This window comes from Ylistrum balloti, unplaced genomic scaffold, assembly GCF_031769215.1.
Source record: "Ylistrum balloti isolate Yb309-2 unplaced genomic scaffold, AGI_CSIRO_Ybal_v1 Utg369664, whole genome shotgun sequence".
In the NCBI taxonomy this organism is placed as follows: Eukaryota; Metazoa; Mollusca; class Bivalvia; order Pectinida; family Pectinidae; genus Ylistrum; species Ylistrum balloti.
In genome coordinates, this window is record NW_026781913.1 from 627494 (window position 1) to 649857 (window position 22364).

Here is a 22364-nt window from a genome sequence, read left to right on the forward strand (position 1 = left end):
TATGGAAAAGTCACTATCAGTAATTTTAAACATCATTAACAAAGAAAGGAAAGAGAGGAATGGTTAATATCAGAACTTCATACTACAGGCCTGGTATTGCAATTACCTCTTTCACTTCTTGCTTTATTTTGCTCTAATTACTTGTTGCTAGGTATATGTAACCAAGGTCGCTCTATTTGTGTTAATGCCTCCACTAGGATTTAAACTTGTCTACTTACTAGTCCAATTCGGTGAATCCGAATTAACGCTGAGTCAGGTTTGTATTGCTAGATCAAATTACTGATGTAAGTATTTTTATGAATATTATGGAAAAGTCACTATCAGTAATTTTAAACATCATTAACAAAGAAAGGAAAGAGAGGAATGGTTAATATCAGAACTTCATACTACAGGCCTGGTATTGCAATTACCTCTTTCACTTCTTGCTTTATTTTGCTCTAATTACTTGTTGCTAGGTATATGTAACCAAGGTCGCTCTATTTGTGTTAATGCCTCCACTAGGATTTAAACTTGTCTACTTACTAGTCCAATTCGGTGAATCCGAATTAACGCTGAGTCAGGTTTGTATTGCTAGATCAAATTACTGATGTAAGTATTTTTATGAATATTATGGAAAAGTCACTATCAGTAATTTTAAACATCATTAACAAAGAAAGGAAAGAGAGGAATGGTTAATATCAGAACTTCATACTACAGGCCTGGTATTGCAATTACCTCTTTCACTTCTTGCTTTATTTTGCTCTAATTACTTGTTGCTAGGTATATGTAACCAAGGTCGCTCTATTTGTGTTAATGCCTCCACTAGGATTCAAACTTGTCTGCTTACTAGTCCAATGCTCAACCAATTAATCACAGAAGAGTACTCTTTAGTCGAGCAGTATATTGCAGCTAAGTGTTTTACCAGAGTTACATACTCATCCTCCCTAGAACAACTTGTCATAGAGTTTCCAGGGATTACAGCAATGCATGTGAAGGTAACACAAAGTAATTTTTCAGAGTCCCAACATTGACACCAATCTAACAGGTCATTATTTATTTCACTGCCTCCCCAAGGACTCAAACCCTTGACCCCTGGCTTACTAGTCTGATGCTCTGCCAATCAAGCTGTGAAGAGAAGTTTTCTAAGTCGTATATTGTGGCTAGTATTTTACAAGGACTATATTTATACTTAAAAAATCATGAATCACATGAATTCAGTCCGGCTTTCAACGCATGGATACAATAGTAACCAACTCCTATATATCTATTTAAGCTATTTATTACAAAATCTTCAGAAAGTATATGACTGGTATTTATAAAGGACATAGATAAAAAAAGAACTCAAGCATAAAAAAGATTTTATTAAACTGTTGATACATTCGACGAAACATTCTGTGATATGAAACAAATGTTTGAAGTATTGTGGAATATTCATTATTGAATAAGATATTGTTTTGACATTCTGAATTAACATGTGGTAATATATTTAGGAAATTTTATCTTATATAAAATCACTGATAGTGTTTATCAAGGGTCAGTAATTTTTTCATTATTTGCCAGGGTTTATTTTTTTCCCTTTTTTTTTTTTTTTTAGCCATTTTCACCACAAGATTGGCTTACAAATACTGTAAATGTACATATTTTAATGGTTGTCTTTATTTTTGACGCTTTTTCTGTTATATATTGAATATATTGTGTCGAAGTAAGTATGTTAACAGTATTGAAGTATTTTGATTGAGAAAGACTAACATTATATACTGTCTGATCCTGCTATTCAATTGAGAAAATCAGGCACAGATAAATTATAGTATTCCCGTTTCGACACTAATTGACAAAATTTCTGTACATACTGAAATCAACCCATATGTGGTATACATATTGTATAAATTTTATTTGGCCTTGCACTAAAATGGTAAACAATACTGTAGTACTGTATACATGAATATCAGCCATATTGTGTAATTTCTATTTTCTTTTCAGTTTTCTTTGTGATGTTTTTGATGGCTTTGAAATAGGAATTTCCATTAAACAACAATGAGTAAACCCACCTTTGCCTATTTCGCCTATGGGAGTAACCTGCTGAAGGAACGCCTTTTACTCAGAAATCCAACTGCTGTGTTTCGGTCTATTGCAAAGCTAGAGGTATCAATGAAATTCATTTATATCATTTGTTCAGTATTATGATTAAAAGGAAATTGAAAACAATGTAAAGGATTTATAGAGGAAGGCAGAATGAAACAATCTTTGAAATAAACAATTATGTTATATTCATTAAGATGATTAATGAAATCTATAAGGAACTCATTATAAAATGAAGTGGATGAAACATTCATGAATTTCTGTTGTAGGTTTACTTGATAATCATATATCATTGTCAGTAAAAGAACTAATAAAGATCAAAGAAGTGGAAACATCAAACTTACATAAAACCAATTAAGATCATATAATAGCAGGTGCCATGATTGTGAAATTCTGAGAATTGTTTACAAGAGCCTGCTAGTCCTTCCACGCTGTACAAGAAATCCTTACTGGTGTTTGTTTTCCATTCCAGGATTACAAATTAGACTTTGAGGCGATTACGGATCCTAACCTCTCAAGATGGCATGGTGGTGTTGCTAACATCGTGGAGAAACCTGGAGATAGTTTGTGGGGTGCTGTATGGGAACTAGATAACAAGGACCTTCCCAATCTGGACAAGTAAGATTGTGGGGGGGATTTTTGGTATTTGTTGATGAAGAAATGTTAAGTTTTCTGAGTGACAGTCTGGTGGTCATTTCAATATTTTTTGTTATTGCATAGCACAAATAAATACATAAAAAATACCAATCAAAAATCGAAAAGAGACATGATTAGTAAAAAAACAAACAGCCATCTTGCTTATTTTGCTTGCATTCTGCCATCAAATATTTTTGGAAACTGAAACTGATGCAGCTCTTGACAATTAAACATTTATTACATTGGAGTGACAAAGGTCTTACCAGTCGGTATGTTCTGCCAAAATTGTTTATTAATTTTGATGTCTGCAAACTAGAACATATCACTCCATTTTTAGAGCAAGTTTTCAAAACATCTACCAATGGAATATGTCTTCTGCAATAATGATATTATCACTATAATATGATTTACATTTGAAGTGGACCAGATAGCCATATTGAACTTTTAGGTCTTACACCAAGAAGCTTTATTACCTTAGACATGTGGGTACAAATTCCAACATTGCTATAAATACCGTAAATTTTAGCGTATAGTGCGCACTTTTTCAAGCTAAAACTGTCGTGTCAAAAAGGGGTGCGCATTATATGCAGGAGCATGCCATTCTTTGGGTTATCATTCCCGAGTTCTGTGTCCGCCATATTGGATTACCTCCCTTCTCATAGTTATATGTAAAAGTAGGTAGACAAATGTCCAAGAAAACAATAACTGAAGGTAACAATCAGTATCATAATATACAATACTACCTATCTAGTCACTAGACATTGGTGAAAAGCATGTTTTTTGTTTCTAAAAGATTAGTTTTTTTATTGTTTTTTTTCAGACAAGAAGATATCTATAAAGGGTTTGATGTGAAGGTCTGTTATCCTGGTGGTCAGAAAGTCATCTGTCGTACGTACAAAATTGATAAAAAAGGCAACCCAATGTATGACAAGAGGCCATCTCCACATTACAAGGATGTTATCATACGAGGAGCACGGGAGCTACAACTACCTAATGATTATCTAGACTTCCTACAAAAAATTCCAGATAATGGTTATCAAGGAAGAGTTCCCATTTACGAGGAGGTGATGAAAAAGCTTGGGGCAAAATTATAGAGACGTAATGTTTGACTGTGTTGAGATTTGCCAAAATAAAAAGGAAACCTGGTAATTAACATATCAAATCCATGATATACATGTATTGATATTTCTATCCATCTTCAAAGTCTTTTTTGTAAAAAGTTTCAATCAATAACCATCAGGTTTTGTCTGTCATCGTACACTATTTGTAAACTTTTTTTTCAAATAATTTCTTCTCAATAACCTTAACACCAAAGTTGCTGTATTGGACTTGTAGCATCCTGGTGAATGTCCTTGACCCAATTTCAAGGTCGAAGGGGTCAAATATGTTAGAATCTTCAAACTTCTTCTCAATAACCAAAATGCCCAGGTTGTTGATATTGAGCCTGAATCATGTAGCTTGCTTTGATGAATAACCTTGACCCAAATTCTTAATTTTTGATAGCCAAAAGGTCCAAGCTGTTGATATCGGTTCTGTATAAAAAGGATGAAGACTAAAAATTTATTGAGATGAATGACATTGACCTACTTCCAAGGTCACTGGGGTAAAAAGTGTGTTTAGAACATTGAAATTCTTTCATAAAGCAATAGGTTCTGGTACTATTTTTTTTTTTTAATATAATTTTACAATTTAGAATATAGAGAGGGAGAGGGGGGAGAGTAGCAGGGAGGAGAGTAGAAAGGGTGGGGGGAGATGGGGGGAGGGGACACGGGGTAGAATATCTATGTTGCAAGATAATTTAACTATTGGTTAAATACAGAATAAACTATCTTATTAGAACTAATATCTTTCAGCTGTATAAGGGACATCATAGGGTGAAAAGAATAGAGTATATAAGTATACAGTGAATATGTTTTGAATGTATTGTGTAGTAAGAGTGAGATAAATTATATATATTTACAGATTAATTAATTACTCCCATTTTCCACATTCTTTGCCAAATTTGTGTTTTTCTTCGTCCCCTTTATTATTTAGGATGTATTTCTGGATTTGAGTAATTGTCCTTTATTGTGTTTATAAGTGTATTTATATTCAGAGAGTTGAGAAAGCATCTCATTTTATAAATATACTGTTTGATAATTGCCAACATGGTTCCTTGGAAGGAGATTTTGAAAGAGAAAGCCAAACAAGAACAATTTTTTATTAATTGAGAAAGGGATAAGCAGAGCTTTTAATAAAGATTCAAATGATTGAAGTAAGTTTTTAACTTCTTGACTCTCCCATAAGAGATGAGTAATTGTCTCAATTTCAGTATTACAGAGAACACAAAGAGGGGAGATAACTAACCTTAACTTAAACAGTAAAGAATTGGTAACCAAGATATGATGAAGTACTCTGTACTGAAACCATTGAAGCTTTGTACTATTTGTCACCTGAAGTGGCAGTTTATAATATCTAGTCCAGGATGATTGGTCCTGGGACATTTTATATGTGGATTAGTATGTCTGAATAGGTTTCAAGTTTGCAGATTGACTTTATGAACTAACAAAATCATTTGTGTTAGCTCTTGAACATGTGAAAAATTCAGGCCCATTTAACCTCTGTTATATATGTCTTTAAAGTCAGATGATCATTGAGGCCTTCTTGTTTTTTCACACTCTGTCCCTCTTCTGGTCCTAACTATTTAATCGTTTTAGGTAACTTTAAACAAAGATTCATGACCATCATTATATAATTTTTTTTCTGTCCATAAACAATCAACATTTACAACTTCCTAAAAATACCTGAACATATTTTAATGAAATTTTATTCAAACATTTCACTGCAAAAGACAACTTCAACGCCGAGGAGTTCTTCCACAGTGACGACGACGACTTCTGGGGTTTCGAGAAACGCTATTAAACCGGCCTGCTATGTATTAAGACTTTCTGATAAACGATCCATAATCAATAAAACGTCTGATTATTTATTTTATGTAATATTCTTGTACATGTTATTTATTGTTATTTTGTAAATAAAATGTAGAATGAAAATGTTGTGTTATTTTGTATATGCTCATGGGTATGCTTTTTCAATGGGGAAGGGGAATAACTCTAACTTTATTCATGTGACAAAGTCAAACAAAATGGCTTCCTATTACGAAGGACGACACAATACGAACCTGTAACGAGAAATTGGAAGGAATTAACCATGGAAACTATAATAAATAATCATAAATAATCATGTTTGGTTGAGGAAACATCATAGAAAAAACCATAGAACGATAATATCAGGTATGCTTGGCTTTTAAGAACACAATTCAAGGAGATATGATATGAATTGTCGGAAGGAAAAAAGTGTCATTTCCTCTATATCTCTGTAATGTCCGCACCCCCTTTTTTGGATTGATTTTCGGTGAAAAAAAGTGCGGACATTACATGGGTTTTTACGGTATTGTGAATCAGACAATTTTCGTTCCCCAATGGGCAGGGCAAAAAGGGGCAAGACCAAAAGGGGCCATACTCTTTTGCATGGAAGAGTTTCAGAGTGCTTTATCAAAATTTTGAATTTCATTCCCCATTGTCAACATTCTCTACAGGCAAGAGAGTTTCTTTCTTCAATCCTACATTTCTTGATCAGCACACCTAAACTAGATGTTGAATTGATGCAGAATAAAGTGCTGGCTCTACATTTTACAAAGAAATATGTGATTACTTACTGTGATTGTGTTTGTTAAGCAGATGTTGTTGTGATCTTTTTAGCGTATTTATGGTGTGCTTTTAAGTCTGGGGGTGGTATTACTCATAAGAATTTATTATTAAGGGTCTTTTGAGAGGTTTTTCTAATTATTTAATTTTTTACAATAACAGTTATGGTAAACATACTAGGACCGTAGTCAGACTATTCGATGGACGGGTGGTACTTTTTTATCACTAAGTAATTTCTAATTCCCGGTCTGTGGTTACCTTATCAAGTGCTTGACTGTTTTGCAAGTGTGTAGAGACCAGACCTAGAATGGATGTGTATTTTCCTAACTTGCGTATGTTAAGATTTTGTCTATTTTAATGTAAGCTTTAGGCCTTCTGAGTAATTGTGACAAAATAGCTATAAAAATATGATAATTATTTTAAGATAATTAATTGGTAGTAATTATTGTTAGTTAAATATACATCTTTGTGGTGGAGGGATTATATTGATTATATCTTCTTCATATATTGGAACATGTGTCTCCTGTATGTTGTTCAGTGGGACAGCGACCAGCTACTACAAGGAGACCCTGCCTCAATATGATTAAACCTACATCAAGTTTAGGCCTTATATCTACACTGCTAATCATACGAACTTTATTCTTGGGATATGGGTTCACTTTTGTGAGGCTGTATGTCATATTAAAAGGAAGTCACTCTGACATTCATTTTGACCTTTGACCAACATCAAAGAAAAATTGTCTGGGCTCTCTCCTACACTTTTAGTTTCTGGAACTTCATACTTGGTTTATGGGTTCACCTTGGTAGGGGAAGGGGTGTAATTCACCAGATAATTATGTCAGGGGTAATAAGTAATTGTCAGGGTAACTTTCACCTCAATAGTTAAATTATATGGATACTGGGTAAATACTATTCAAGCAGCTGTATTTATATTCCAGTGTTTTAATTGGAATGTTTTTAGTGATAATTTTAACCATACTTAATTTTACATGATTAAGTACAATGTATTTTGGTACAAAAAAAACCGCATCAAATGACTGTGTTAATTGTTCTTGATTTTAGAGAAGACAATATTGTTTTTAGCCCACCATCATCAGATGGTGGGGTATTCAAATCGCCCTGCGTCCGTGGTCCATCCGTCCATCCGTCCGTCCGTAAACAATTCTTGTTACCGCTATTTCTGGAAAAGTGCTGGATGGATCTTTATCAAATTTCATATGCAGGTTCCCCTTGGTCCCTAGTTGTGTATTGTACCTTTATTGGATTGATTCGAATTCAAGATGGCCGACAGGGGGCCATCTTTGATTTTGGAAGTAAAAGTTTGTTACCGCTATTTCTGAGAAAGTACTGGATGGATCTTTCTCAAATTTCATATGCAGGTTCCCCTTGGTCCCTAGTTGTGCATTGTACCTTTTTTGGACTGATTCGAATTCAAGATGGCCGACAGGTGGCTATTTCTTGGACAGTACTGGATGGATCAGGTGGCCATCTTGGATTTTGGATGTAAAAGTTTGTTACCGCTATTTCTTGGACAGTACTGGATGGATCTTTCTCAAATTTCATATGCTGTTTCCCCTGACAGGCAGCCATCCTGGATTTTGAGAGTAAAATCTTTTTACTGCTATATCTGAGGAAGTACTGGATGGATCCTTCTGATATTTCATTGATATTGGTTTCCCTTGGTCCCTAGTTGTGCATTGTACCTTTTTTGGACTGATTTGAAATCAAGGTGGCCCACAGGCAGCCATCTTGGATGTCGACAGTAATACAGCACAAGCATATTTTCCATTATCCACCTGTAACTGACTGCTGTCTAATAATACTTTGGGATCTTTTTCAAATGATATTTGCTAATAGGTGCTTAATAAAAATATCATTGAGTACATTCAATGAAGACCAGTTCATGAACATTTACAACACCTGTAACAAACAAAAAAATAAACAAATCTTCAAGAACTGAAAACAGATCCTCAAATGATGGGCGCCAAGATCCCTCTGGGATCTCTTGTTTAAATAAAGATGTGATACATTTTATTTATAAGTGTCGTTTTCCATCTTTATTATTTTCTTCAGATCATACAATTTTGTTGAAGCAAAAATGATAACAGATTCATCCAGACGACTATGGTGAAAATGGCGATTGCCATGACCATGAACCCAGGGTTGGAAGAGTAACCCGCAGCATTCGATATTGACACAATATATTTTATAGGGTTATTTCATTTAAATGTAATCGAATCTGAAGATCGATATTCAACACAGAACCAGATCGTGTTTTTCCTTTATTTAAAAAATTCAGCCATGTGATCAAGCCAGTATTGGACAAAGTTTGGCATTAAACTTTCATTTATCTAGTGACCTTGACCCAAGGGATGTGAAAGTGAATTTCGACACACCACGTGAAGTATAGATGTTGTAATTACAATAACTTCCGTTACTGTACCTCGACATTTAATTTACATGAATATCCGTTATATATGTCGACATTTCAGCTTTTTGACATAATTTCCATTACTCGATCGTAAATGTCGACATTTCAGCTTTTTGACATAATTTCCATTACTCGATCGTAAATATCGACCTTTCCATCGTAGTTGTTGACGTCCCACTTTTCCATTTCCTTTATGTACTCGGAGGGAAGGTTGGACTGTCGAGCACCCAACAATATGATTTCTTTATACTGAGGTGAAGGACGCCGATCATAAGTTTTCTTGGTGTCTTGAGGAATCATCTGGAAACAGTGACACTCAAACTCAGCATCCTTGGAGGTCACCTTGACGGTGAAGGGTTGAAGATGATGTTCTTGTCTGAAATATCACAAAGAAATGGTAATGGTCACTATGTGAATTTCACTACAAACACGTGACATGTAACAATAATTATGTCTTTGTGCGTTCATCTCAGAGATTAAACATGTAATGTTTCCAATATTTTAGGAAACATTACATCATATTGTTTACACAAAACCGTGCAGGTACCAATTTGCAAAGACCGACTATCTACCCCCAATTGACAAATCAGGCTTATGACGCTGACGTCAGTTTTCGGACGGAATAACGTTTTCTATAGGTTTATCTTATAACCGAGTTATAGATAAATAGTCTCGGTTTCCTTAACCACTGAGTAAAACACGACGCCATGTTGTTGATCTAGTCATTCACACCTGCTCTTAATGCTTACCTGTTCAGACTGACCATATCGTCCTTGTCCAGTTGCCAGACCACGCCCCAAACCTCAGCCCCGGGGTGAGGCTCAATGTTAGCCGAACCTCCCTTCAATTCACTGGTTGCTGGGTCGACATTGGTACGAAAACACAATTTGTAATTCTGGAAATCCAAGATAAAATATAGCATCGATATGATGTAGACCTGTTGTACAGGATGTGTCGAGGTCGATGTTTGAGGTCTAGAGTAACGGTAGTTCATGTGGGTATGAACTGCGGTGCTATGTTGCTTTTTATCTATTTTAGTTCGGATTATGTCCACGATTTTGTTAACAGTATTGTTGTTAATATAACCTAGTGATAATAGATTATACAATTTATCAAATATATACATATTATACATTTTGGTCCTACAATTTATTATGATATTAAGCCTCTATCACACTGTATCTGTTGTCTTGTTGATTTGATAGACTGTCAATTAACGTCTTCTTTTGAGATGAGAATATGTTTTCACTGTTATTAAGTGTGTGGATTGCACTCACCTTTAGTTTACCAACAGTTACAAACGTAGCACTGGGATTTTTCAGCTGAAGTCGTTCTTTTAGCAAGTTGCTTCCATAAGCAAAATAAAGAAATGTCTCCGGATCCATTGTTCTCGTTCGAAGAGTAACCAGCTTGTGGTTTGGTGATATACACGAGGAGATTTACCGATGTTCGTGCTATTGCATACGACACTCTATGTTAAAGTGAGTCGAGAATTCAGGATCCTTCCCATAAACAACACTAGATAACTGCACGGACACGAAAGGTCAAAAGGGTTGTGTAACCACGATAAGATATATCAAGTGTTTGTATAAAAACACGTCAGTTTTCCTTCGCGTTTTATTTCAACTGACCGTTATTTATTTTTGGAAAATCTTTGTCGGTGTTCTTACGGTTTAATTTCTTGAGGAATTTTGATTTTATCAAACATCACACACATATAAAGGACAAATAAATTCTCACAAGAATTCTAGTGTCTAGCTTGTAAGTTAAGGTCCCTTTTTAGCGACCCAGTGGCTTCGTTCCTGGAGAGATATAGATCAGACTACTCATTTAGAATGAAGGCCAGCATTATAATGGACAAGACGAAGATTAAGGGTTTTAGAGTCAAGGTCATAGTCACTTTTACTAATAATATAGAAAACTCTCATGAGCACGGATATTCAGGAAACTTCACGTGTGGCAAACTTTGCTAATGCACATATCAGTTAAGATGGACATCCAGTTCCGTCAATAGACACGACATCCACCGTCGTCAATAGACACGACATCCAGTTCCGTCAATAGACACGACATCCACCGTCGTCAATAGACACGACATCCAGTGCCGTCAATAGACACGACATCCAGTACCGTTAATAGACACGACATCCACCGTCGTCAATAGACACGACATCCAGTGCCGTCAATAGACACGACATCCGCCGTCGTCAATAGACACGACATCCAGCACCGTCAATAGACACGACATCCGGTGCCGTCAATAGAAACGAAATCCAGCACCGTCAATAGACACGACATCAAGTGCCGTCAATAGACAAGACATCCATCGTCGTCAATAGACACGACATCCAGTGCCGTCAATAGACACGACATCCGCCGTCGTCAATAGACACGACATCCAGTACCGTCAATAGACACGACATCCGCCGTCGACAATAGACACGACATCCAGTGCCGTCAATAGACACGACATCCAGTGCCGTCAATAGACACGACATCCACCGTCGTCAATATACAGGACATTCAGTGCCGTCAATAGACATGACATCCAGTACCGTCAATAGACATGACATCCAGTACCGTCAATAGACACGACATCCGCCGTCGTCAATAGACACGACATCCAGCACCGTCAATAGACACGACATCCGGTGCCGTCAATAGAAACGAAATCCAGCACCGTCAATAGACACGACATCAAGTGCCGTCAATAGACAAGACATCCATCGTCGTCAATAGACACGACATCCAGTGCCGTCAATAGACACGACATCCGCCGTCGTCAATAGACACGACATCCAGTACCGTCAATAGACACGACATCCGCCGTCGACAATAGACACGACATCCAGTGCCGTCAATAGACACGACATCCAGTGCCGTCAATAGACACGACATCCACCGTCGTCAATATACAGGACATTCAGTGCCGTCAATAGACATGACATCCAGTACCGTCAATAGACACGACATCCAGTGCCGTCAATAGACACGACATCCAGTGCCGTCAATAGACACGACATCTAGTACCATCGATAGACACGACATCAAGCGCCGTCAATAGACACAACATCTAGTACCATCAATAGACACGACATCAAGTTCCATCAATAGACACGACATCAAGCGCCGTCAATAGACACGACATCTAGTGCCATCAATAGACACGACATCCAGTGCCGTCAATAGACACGACATCTAGTACCATCAATAGACACGACATCCAGTTCCATCAATAGACTCGACATCCAGTTCCATCAATAGACTCGACATCTAGTACCATCAATAGACACGACATCCAGTGCCGTCAATAGACATGACATCCAGTGCCGTCAATAGACATGACATCCAGCACCGTCAATAGACACGACATCCAGTGCCGTCAATAGACATGACATCCAGCACCGTCAATAGACACAACATCTAGTACCATCAATAGACACGACATCAAGTTCCATCAATAGACACGACATCAAGCGCCGTCAATAGACACGACATCTAGTGCCATCAATAGACACGACATCCAGTGCCGTCAATAGACACGACATCTAGTACCATCAATAGACACGACATCCAGTTCCATCAATAGACTCGACATCCAGTTCCATCAATAGACTCGACATCTAGTACCATCAATAGACACGACATCCAGTGCCGTCAATAGACATGACATCCAGTGCCGTCAATAGACATGACATCCAGCACCATCAATAGACACGACATCCAGTGCCGTCAATAGACATGACATCCAGCACCGTCAATAGACACGACATCCAGTGCCGTCAATAGACACGACATCTAGTACCATCAATAGACACGACATCCAGTGCCGTCAATAGACACGACATCTAGTACCATCGATAGACACGACATCAAGCGCCGTCAATAGACACGACATCTAGTGCCATCAATAGACACGACATCCAGTGCCGTCAATAGACACGACATCTAGTACCATCAATAGACACGACATCCAGTTCCATCAATAGACTCGACATCTAGTACCATCAATAGACACGACATCCAGTGCCGTCAATAGACATGACATCCAGCACCGTCAATAGACACGACATCCAGTGCCGTCAATAGACACGACATCTAGTACCATCAATAGACACGACATCCAGTTCCATCAATAGACTCGACATCTAGTACCATCAATAGACACGACATCCAGTGCCGTCAATAGACACGACATTCAGTGCCGTCAATAGACACGACATCCAGTACCGTCACTAGACAAGTGATCCGGTATCGTCACTAGATATGGTATACAGTGTCGTCAATTGACAGGAAATCGTCTTAACCGTCATTGGACAAAACGTCGGGTACCGTCAATAAACACTTCGTCTACTGTTTTCACTAGACAACTAATTCAGTACCGTCAATAGACACGACATCGTGTACCATTTCTACGTACAACGTATTGTGTTGTCACCAGTCGAGACATTCAGTATCGTCAGACGACACTACGCAGAGTACTGTTACTAGGAAAGGCATCCAGTATTGTCACCCAGTACCGTCACTAGGCGTGACGTATAGTAGTAGAATTAGAAGAGACATTTAATATACTATATCTAAACAAGAAATCCAGTTCCGTCACTAGACATCATATCTGGTACTGTAGTCATGACATCTAGTCCTGTCGCGAGACACAATATCCAGTACCGTCACTAAAAATGACAATCTGATCAATGGTATGAGACGACGAACACAAAAATCGCACGTGGTCTTGGATGGCGCTGTGGAAACGCACTCATTTATCACCCATCGTCCAGGGTTCCATTCTCGGAAAGGAATTGCCCGCCCACGTGGGTTTTTTTTCGGGTTCTCCAGTTTCCTTCCCAGTAAGACCCCTTTCATTCGAACCAACAAGAGTTATTGATACATATGCTGGGAAAAAATATTTCGCAATTGTTGTAAAATAAATGAAAGTCGGATTTTATATCACCATAATGTAGAATAAAAACAAAACGTCACCCATAGACATCGGGCCATGTAGAATGAACAAAAATCGTCACCCCATAGACATCGGGTCATGTAGAATAAAAAAATAAAACGTCACCCCATAGACATCGGGCCATGTAGAATAAACAAAAATCGTCACCCCATAGCCATCGGGTCATGTAGAATAAACAAATAAAACGTCACCATAGACATCGGGTCATGTAGAATAAACAAATAAAACGTCACCCATAGACATCGGGTCATGTAGAATAAAAAAAATAAAACGTCACCCCATAGACATCGGGTCATGTAGAATAAAAAAAATAAAACGTCACCCCATAGACATCGGGTCATGTAGAATAAAAAAAATCGTCACCCCATAGCCATCGGGTCATGTAGAATAAACAAATAAAACGTCACCCATAGACATCGGGTCATGTAGAATAAACAAATAAAACGTCATCCATAGACATCGGGTCATAAAAAACGTCACTCCGTAGACATCGGGCCGTGAAAAACAAAATAAAACGTCAGTCATAGACATCCGTCATAAAAAAGTCACCCCGTAGACATGAAAAATAAAAAAAAAATCGTCACCCACTAGACATCGGACCATGCAGAATAAAAAATAAAGTCACCCCACAGATATCGGGACAGAACGAACTGCCTAGCATGCACTTGTTCTACCACATTACTTTGACATTTTCACGTTTAGTTTTCAATTGTGTAAAATGATTTCATATATGTAAAATCCCGTGAAAGTATTCACGTGCCAGTCTTTTTTTTCAATACATAGTCTCAGAGACTTCTCTGATAGTCTGTAGTCCTAACATATTGTTTGAATGAACTCTTGTTTGTGACATGAAAGATACGAATTCTTTGTTGAATTGATTGCGTAATTAACAATGTTTACTTTAGGCATGAATTTGTTGTTCGCAATACGGTTACATATTCGAGATAAACGCTACAAGTCATTTATAAATATAACAGCAGTAATGGGATATTCATTGGCACACGCACCTGCCCAAGGTGAAATGTTCCCCTTACGGACCTCTTTTTGTTTTCAGTACGCATGCGCTGTAATCGAAAACTAATCACTTCCTGTTACTCTCTTGCTCGACTGTCAGAACAACATCTTGTTCGAAAGAAGGAGCAGACATGGCAGACTACGGCAAAGATTACATGGCAAACAATGCTGATCCCAAGAACATCCAGGACCTGACCGCTTTTGTAAGTTTTTTCGACATTTTTTGCCCGCTAAATGTTGTTTTACCTGATCAAGGTAGGCAGGTCTGTAAGTAAGAATTGCAAGTTCAAACATGATTAACTTTGTTGTCCCTCGTAACTGTATCCGTTCGATCGGATTGAAGATGTTCCCTTTTCAGATACAGTTATTTGTTTCGTAGTTACAAGGCATCAATACGAATATCTGAGACAAATGCATGCTGTTTTAATATGGAGATAGGTCTATAAGTTTTAATTCCACAACACATATACGCTTCCCCTGTCACAGGAATGTTTCTGCAGACGAGGCTGGTACCTGTGATTTCACCTATCGTCTGATAATTCCTAATAGTATGAAATCACGCACGCACAAATTGTATTGCACATAACTGTTAATATCCATAGGAGTACCAGATAGACTGATATACTATGTCTTATACAGTGATATAGATTTGTATTCTAAGAACTGATACTTTAATCCGAGGTTCACAATGAGACCGAACGAAGAATGGATAAAAAATGAGAGTTTGAATTGAATCCATTTGGTTAATTTGTGATTGAAGATCTTGTTTCAATTGAAGATTAATTTGAAGTGGACTGCCTCATCAGAAAGGATAAATGCTCGCCAACAATTTCATTGAAGACTATTTTCTTTAAATTTGAATTTTCTCATTTTAAGGCTTTCACTTATTTCCTTTTTTTGTCTGATGCTATTTATGTTATTTCCTTTGGTTTCTACATGCACATACTATACTAGACATCATATTTGACATTTTGATAGGTATATCTCAGTCTCGTGTAGGAACCAGATGTCTTCATTAAAATACATATATAAACATGAATAAAAAAGAGCAAAATGAAACTTGATCACTAAACATATAAATGACTTTCTCTAAAATTTTGTTGCTCGTCATTCATTAGTAGCCTTGATGATGCCTGTATACATTAAAAGGACAGTTAAATGAAATTTCTGCCTTTAATGATGTATGAATATCCTTTTTGAAGCAAAATGAAAATGCAAAAACATGTTTTTGTTTTACTTTTGCTTATAAAACAGTATGTGAATCTTTACTTATAACATTATTCTAGATTGTAATGTAATTTTGTGTAAGTCAAGTCTAAGTTACTGTGTTTCTGAGCAAACATCGGTTTTGTATCTTTATTTAAACACCAACAAAGAACTATTGTCACATGGTCTAGGATTTGCCTTTAATTTTATAAGTAGCGTATTCTTTGTACAGCTGTATACCTAATTGTTCAGAAAGTGAAAGCTGTGTAACTGAATGCAATTTAAAGTATACAATAGCCAGGGAAAGTTAAAATCACCAGTGACCTGGTATGCAATTTGTATTGATGGCTTCTAGGCAACCTGTATTCTTATAAAGCTTGTTAATATCGTGATAAAATACCTTTTGTTTGGATTGCCTTTGAAAAATCAATGGTTTTCATAGTAAGATGGAGCATGAAGATATCAAGAGACTACATGTGTGTTTGAAATAAATTGGAAAGAATTCACACTGAAAGTGTGTATTTTAAGTTTGCAAGGAGGAATGTCACAAAGAGTTAAAAAAGATAAAAAAAAAATTGTAGTGTATAGATTTTTTCTGTGAAAGCCTTAAAAAGGAATTTAGTGATAAATCTACTATTATTTTCATGAGTCCTTTTCAACTTCATTGCTAAAGCAAACTATATATGGGTCACAAAATATGAGACTGCTCACTGGGAATTGAGTACTATGTGACACTAAAACTAATTATTTGAAGAATGGTGAACATCAACCAAATATACCATTCTATGTTTTTTAAAAAAGATGTTTGATATGTATTTTTATATGCTGCAAACAAATTTCTCATTCTCTTAGGCATTATTATTAAGATTTTTGTAAAATTATAATGATCATACCAAAATCTTTTTTTCTAATAACACTTATTATAACTAGAAAATACAAATTCACTTTTCATATTGTCCAAGAGCAAATATCAATTTTATTTACTTTTATTGGAAAAAACCAACGAAAATCTATTGACTCAAGTACAAGGATTTGCCTTGCTATATGAATTAGAAGTAGAAAATCTACCCAGGAATGCTATCTACTTTGCTGGCCTGTAAGTGTTGCACAAAACGCATATGTAAGCAAATCCAGCTGGTCTAATCAATATATCTGTACCCATAACCATTCAACTGAAGCAGAAAACATATAGGTATGGCAAAGGTATGAATAATTTAGATATACATTAAAGGTGTAGACAATAACAACAAAGACTTATTGTCACCATAAAAGGTATAATATACAGGAGTTATTGTATTAGTGTAAAACATATGGTATGTTGGACATGTAGCTACATGAACATGTCACTATAAAATGGGGTAGGTCAGGAAATAGGTAATATATCTGTCAGCAATATTGTTACTGTTTAGAACACATGGTCTAATAAATCTAGATCTGCAGCCATGACATTCGTAACCAATATATAATATTATGTAATAATTCATTTTTATGTAACAAATATCAACAGGAGACCAATATATTTAGAACCAAATATATGTATGTAATAAACTTGTGTACAGGTATATATGCAGGCAGTTTGGAAATACATTGGTCCTTGTATTATGTACATGTAATATAACAGAATTTGTACAGTACTAGTTTACCTGAGCTTAAGACTACTTGTGTACTGTAGACGTGGCAAAGGTCATAACTCTTTATCTATATGAAATATATTCTAGTGTGAAGGATCTTTTGAGTTTACAACTTTAGCCGAGTTATATATGTTTGCTTTGTCTATAAATCTGACAATTTTCATTACTTGATCCCATGTTTTTCATAAGACACTCTGTCTTGTTTACCTGGAACGTGATAAACTACAGTAATATTGGATGTTTCTGTTTGCATTTATCCCTCCCAAACAGTTAACATATTAGTCCATGCCTATAGATATACAGGTTTAGAACAAACACTTTGTACCTGTTGAGGGAACTATAGTAAGTGAAATGTTGTGTATAGCACTGTAACATGTAGCAACATGCATAATCAATAATATGTAGCAAACAGCCTTTTATAGAGACTGGCTTTGTGTTACAAATAAAATCAATAATTTTCACTTGTAAGATAATCACACATGAAACAGTTCCTGCAAAGTTTTAGTTTTTACTTCAGATCTCTAACTGATAATGCATTGGATTTTTTTATGACCAGACTTTGTTTTACAAGGATTATCACCATTATTTTTTCCTTGTAATTTCATAAGGACTTTTTGAATATTCAACTGATCAGAAACTGTACAGTTATCTAATCAAACTAAATTTACTGATTATCCTGGTTTTGACTTATCAGATATTGTACAATAAATAGGCAATGATATTACTATTAACCTAACTGTTGTCATCTGTGAAACTTTTACTGTAGATTTGACAATTAGGTTATTTTCATATTTGTATCTTTATAAATTACTACCATGGGCAGTTCCTAATGTATTATATTTTTAATACATGATCGTAATCAATAAGTGTACATAACCCAGCACTTTGTCAGGTGGTGTAATGGTAACACACTCACCTTTCACTTAGCTGAATCAGTGCTGGATTCCCTGAACAGACATGAAAAAGATATTAGGGGCTCACCTGTCTAACTTGCATGGATTTTCTACAGGTAGTTCAATTTCCCCACAGTATAATCCAAGTCATATCATGACTTTATCAGTCATCTACAATATTGCCTCTAGGTTGATGCACAAACCTTATATGCATCAAACACAGAAGTTGAACATGATGACAGTATAATGCTTTAGTCAGTGTGACTTTAACGGTATGACTTAAGGTCAAATATTTCTGTAACATAAAAATAAATGATCTTTGACAGTAAAATAAATGTGTATGACAAAATGTGACTAACAAATCCCTGCAATTTATTTATATCATTAACATAAAACAAATCCATGTAACTAAAATCCAGACAAGAAAATAAATCTCCAGATTCGAGAAATTTTCCAAGAACTAAGGTTCTGCTAGGTTTTCCAGTAAGTGATCTATATCACCAACATCGCATGTTGTGAATCATACTTAAATATAACTTAATTTTAAATACTTTAATGGGTTATTATACAGATGAATGATGTGTATTATTTACTGTTACAGGTACAAACTCTTCTACAACAGATGCAGGACAAGTTCCAGAACATGTCTGACCAGGTGATCACAAGGAATATCCTTTACCAAGTACACACTACTGTCTAGTATTAAAGGATTGATTTTCTATTTTGTTTGGGTTATTGGGGGACAATTGAAATCAGGTAAATTGAATAAGTGATTTAGCTAATCCTAATATATGCGATTCTTCAATAAAACATTTACAGACACAAAAATAATGAAAACATTGAGTTTGCTGGTTTAAAACTACCATCATGGGAAGGTCTTTCTGATACCACCACAACAAAACATTTTAAGAAATATTTCACATATACTTAATTTCATTTGGTAATTACAAAATTTCAATGTTTCTTAATTTCATTCAATAATTACAAAATTTCAATGTTTCTTAATTTCATTCAATAATTACAAAATTTCAATGTTTCTTCATTTCATTTGGTAATTACAAAATTTCAATGTTTCTTAATTTTATTTGGTAATTATAAAATTTCAATGTTTCTTAATTTTATTTGGTAATTATAAAATTTCAATGTTTACACTATTGATGTTCCATGAAAGAAAACTTAAAAGTTTGACAAAGATCAATATCAGGACCATATTTCAACTAAATTTAATTCTGCAGAGACATTTCAAAATGTGTACAATTCAAGTCTTCTTTGTGATACAATGATGTTATGCAGAAGTCCTTCATTTCATAATGTCCTATCAATATGCAAGCAATAGAGACTATAATTACCCATAAATATTGATAATGAGCATTACAAATTTTATTTAGGCATTTTGCAGTGGTGACTGTAAATATAACCAGAAGTAATATCTTTGTATATACATTGAATCAGGAACACAAACCCTCAACTTTTATAACAAATTACATTTTATACCTGGCCTGTCCTTGGTATTATACAGTATATTTAATATTTATTACAAATTGGGATGTTTATCAAAGATTAAGAGATATTTTCTCCTTAACCACTCTGTACTTGATGAGATGGGAAACCGCATTGATGATCTTGAGAAGAACATTGCTGATCTGATGACACAGGCTGGGGTAGATGAACGTGCATAGCTGAACTTTCACAGGACTTCATCATTTTGTGTATCTTGTATGTCACGATGTGTGTTTGTATCATCTTATCCCCTGTGGTACAGACCTGTCCTCTCAGCAAGGAGGCATGGTCATTCCAAGGGCGTGTGTCCTTAACAAGAGGAACTGCATCACTGTACACAAAACATTCCACCCAGTATCTTAGTGTGTGCCTTTGACAGTGACTGAACCACAACAAATTTGTACTAGTGGCAGTCTCCATTTAGTAATGGTGTTGGAAACTTACATAAACACATACGTTCTTGTATGCAAAAACAAGCATTTGTCACCAGTGCTGTCATCCTGTATTATATTTCAAGAAGTCCATCATATCAAATTTGTACTGGGTCTAAAAGGATGGCAAAATCTGACAACATCTGATAACTCATCATGTTAGTCCTTCCGTCCCTTTCCTCTTCAGTGGAAGAGCCCACCAGTGATCTACATGTATATAACTGTACATAATCCATACATCATAGAAGAGCAAAGGGAAGGCAGGATTGATAAACGTGTAATTGTGACCGTGTAAATGGTGTGTTTTTTGGGGCAGCTGATGATGTCCAATAATTTTCATAGAAATGTGATCTATTGATGAATTACAGTATATTTAAACGTAACTGTTATAACCCAGTATTATTCAGTTTATTTGTTAAAATTTTTAGGTTTACTTTTCTTTATTGGAAAACACTACTTGGAGGATTTGGGCAATGTTCTGTACTTAAAATGCAATTGATCAAATAATATTTATGATTGAAATAATTTATTATATCATTGTTGTACATTTGCTGTTTCTATTAAAACATCTTTGCTTGTAGTAGAATTTATTAAAACTTCTCATTTCAATATATGTTTTGTTTTCTTTATCATAGAAACTTGTGTGGTAGTTCCATATTGTGTGACAATGTACTGTGTACAGGGGAATAATATTTTAACTTTGTAATTCCAAGTTCAAATCCATTTTTGAGTTGTGCTCTATTGACAAAAGGGTAAAACAGATAAAGATGGAGCTGGTACCGTGTTTTCTCTGTATACAGTGAATGTAACAAACTCACTACTTAAAATTGCCCAGACTTGGAGAAGGCTCTGTATTAAAATAACTTTTTTGTTTCTCCATTTGATACACAATGATACTGAATCAATATTCTTGTGTATATTACAATTTCTTCCTACTTCACCATTGGTTGAATTCAAATCTTTTGAAGGATGAATTATGATATTTTGAATTGTGATGTGGATTTTTAAAAAATCCATTGTCCAGTTTAATACCAGCTCAGATGGATCTAACCTTTGAAAATGTTACGGTCATCAGGATTCAAATGTCTAGATTTCTTCAACTGAACTTTGTCCGTTTGAGAGTAATAACCTAGGTCTGAGACTCCATTGTCACAAGTATATGAGAATATTCTCATAGTATCATGTTAACACTTCCAATAGGCAACGACACAGCCTACAAACCTTGAATCATGTATATGCATTACTGATATTTGCACTTAATCACACCTGCACCAAGGTGTGCTGTTACACTACTTGATATTTTAAGACTTTCTCCATACCTTCATTTGTAACATCGCCATGTCTGCATAATGTAGTACTTGTAACTGCAATTTTCTTTTCTTTTTTTTTGTGTTTTATTTTTGTAACGCATCAGTTCATAGCTTTTATTTCGGTGAATATGCAGTTATTTGAACCTGAAGAATGAAACTGGTACCGTGTTGGTTCAAAATCTCTCCCTTGTTCATTATCATAGATCATGATCATTTACACAAAGACCACTATCAACTGACAATATTTTTGGGTACAACTCTACTGCCATCTGGTTTGAGACAGAGGAGGATGAAAAGGAAGTCCTGAAGTTGGACATTGTTGAATGTATGTACATGACACAAAGTTTTGCATTCTTTGTCACAGCATTGCTTCTTTTCTGGTAGAGAAATTTGACCCAAGTGACCTTGAATTTGTGTCTATGAATATGGTCAAGGTTCATTTCTATTCTCATTCTTAGTCTGAGTTCATCCCAGAGATTTACCAACCCAATATCATCATTCCAGCCTTTTGATTAATCATCAAAAGTTGTTAGAATATTTTATGAATTTGACTCTTAAAATATGGGTCTTTTGGCAAATCCCTTGAAAAAACCAACCAAGTATAATTA

The 22364-nt window shown here is 35.5% G+C and overlaps 3 protein-coding genes across 3 annotated transcripts; 2 read left to right on the forward strand and 1 right to left on the reverse strand.

Moving 5' to 3' along the window:
• Positions 1-383: 383 nt before the first annotated feature.
• Positions 384-5726, forward strand: LOC132559730 (gamma-glutamylcyclotransferase-like). Its single transcript, XM_060224360.1, has 5 exons — positions 384-560; positions 1960-2121; positions 2531-2676; positions 3515-3839; positions 5525-5726. The coding sequence occupies exons 2-4, from the start codon at positions 2014-2016 to the stop codon at positions 3786-3788; spliced, it is 528 nt and encodes a 175-aa protein (XP_060080343.1). The 5' UTR covers positions 384-560; positions 1960-2013; the 3' UTR covers positions 3789-3839; positions 5525-5726.
• A 3190-nt stretch (positions 5727-8916) lies between these two features.
• On the reverse strand, positions 8917-10196 carry LOC132560023 (gamma-glutamylcyclotransferase-like). The gene is made up of 3 exons (XM_060224685.1): positions 10089-10196; positions 9561-9706; positions 8917-9187 (listed from the first exon to the last, which is right to left on the reverse strand). Exons 1-3 carry the CDS (start codon positions 10194-10196, stop codon positions 8917-8919), a joined length of 525 nt encoding a protein of 174 aa, XP_060080668.1.
• Positions 10197-14848: 4652 nt separating this feature from the next.
• Positions 14849-21055, forward strand: LOC132559740 (heat shock factor-binding protein 1-like). Its single transcript, XM_060224368.1, has 3 exons — positions 14849-14988; positions 19117-19183; positions 20109-21055. The coding sequence occupies exons 1-3, from the start codon at positions 14917-14919 to the stop codon at positions 20192-20194; spliced, it is 225 nt and encodes a 74-aa protein (XP_060080351.1). The 5' UTR covers positions 14849-14916; the 3' UTR covers positions 20195-21055.
• The last annotated feature ends 1309 nt before the right edge of the window (positions 21056-22364 follow it).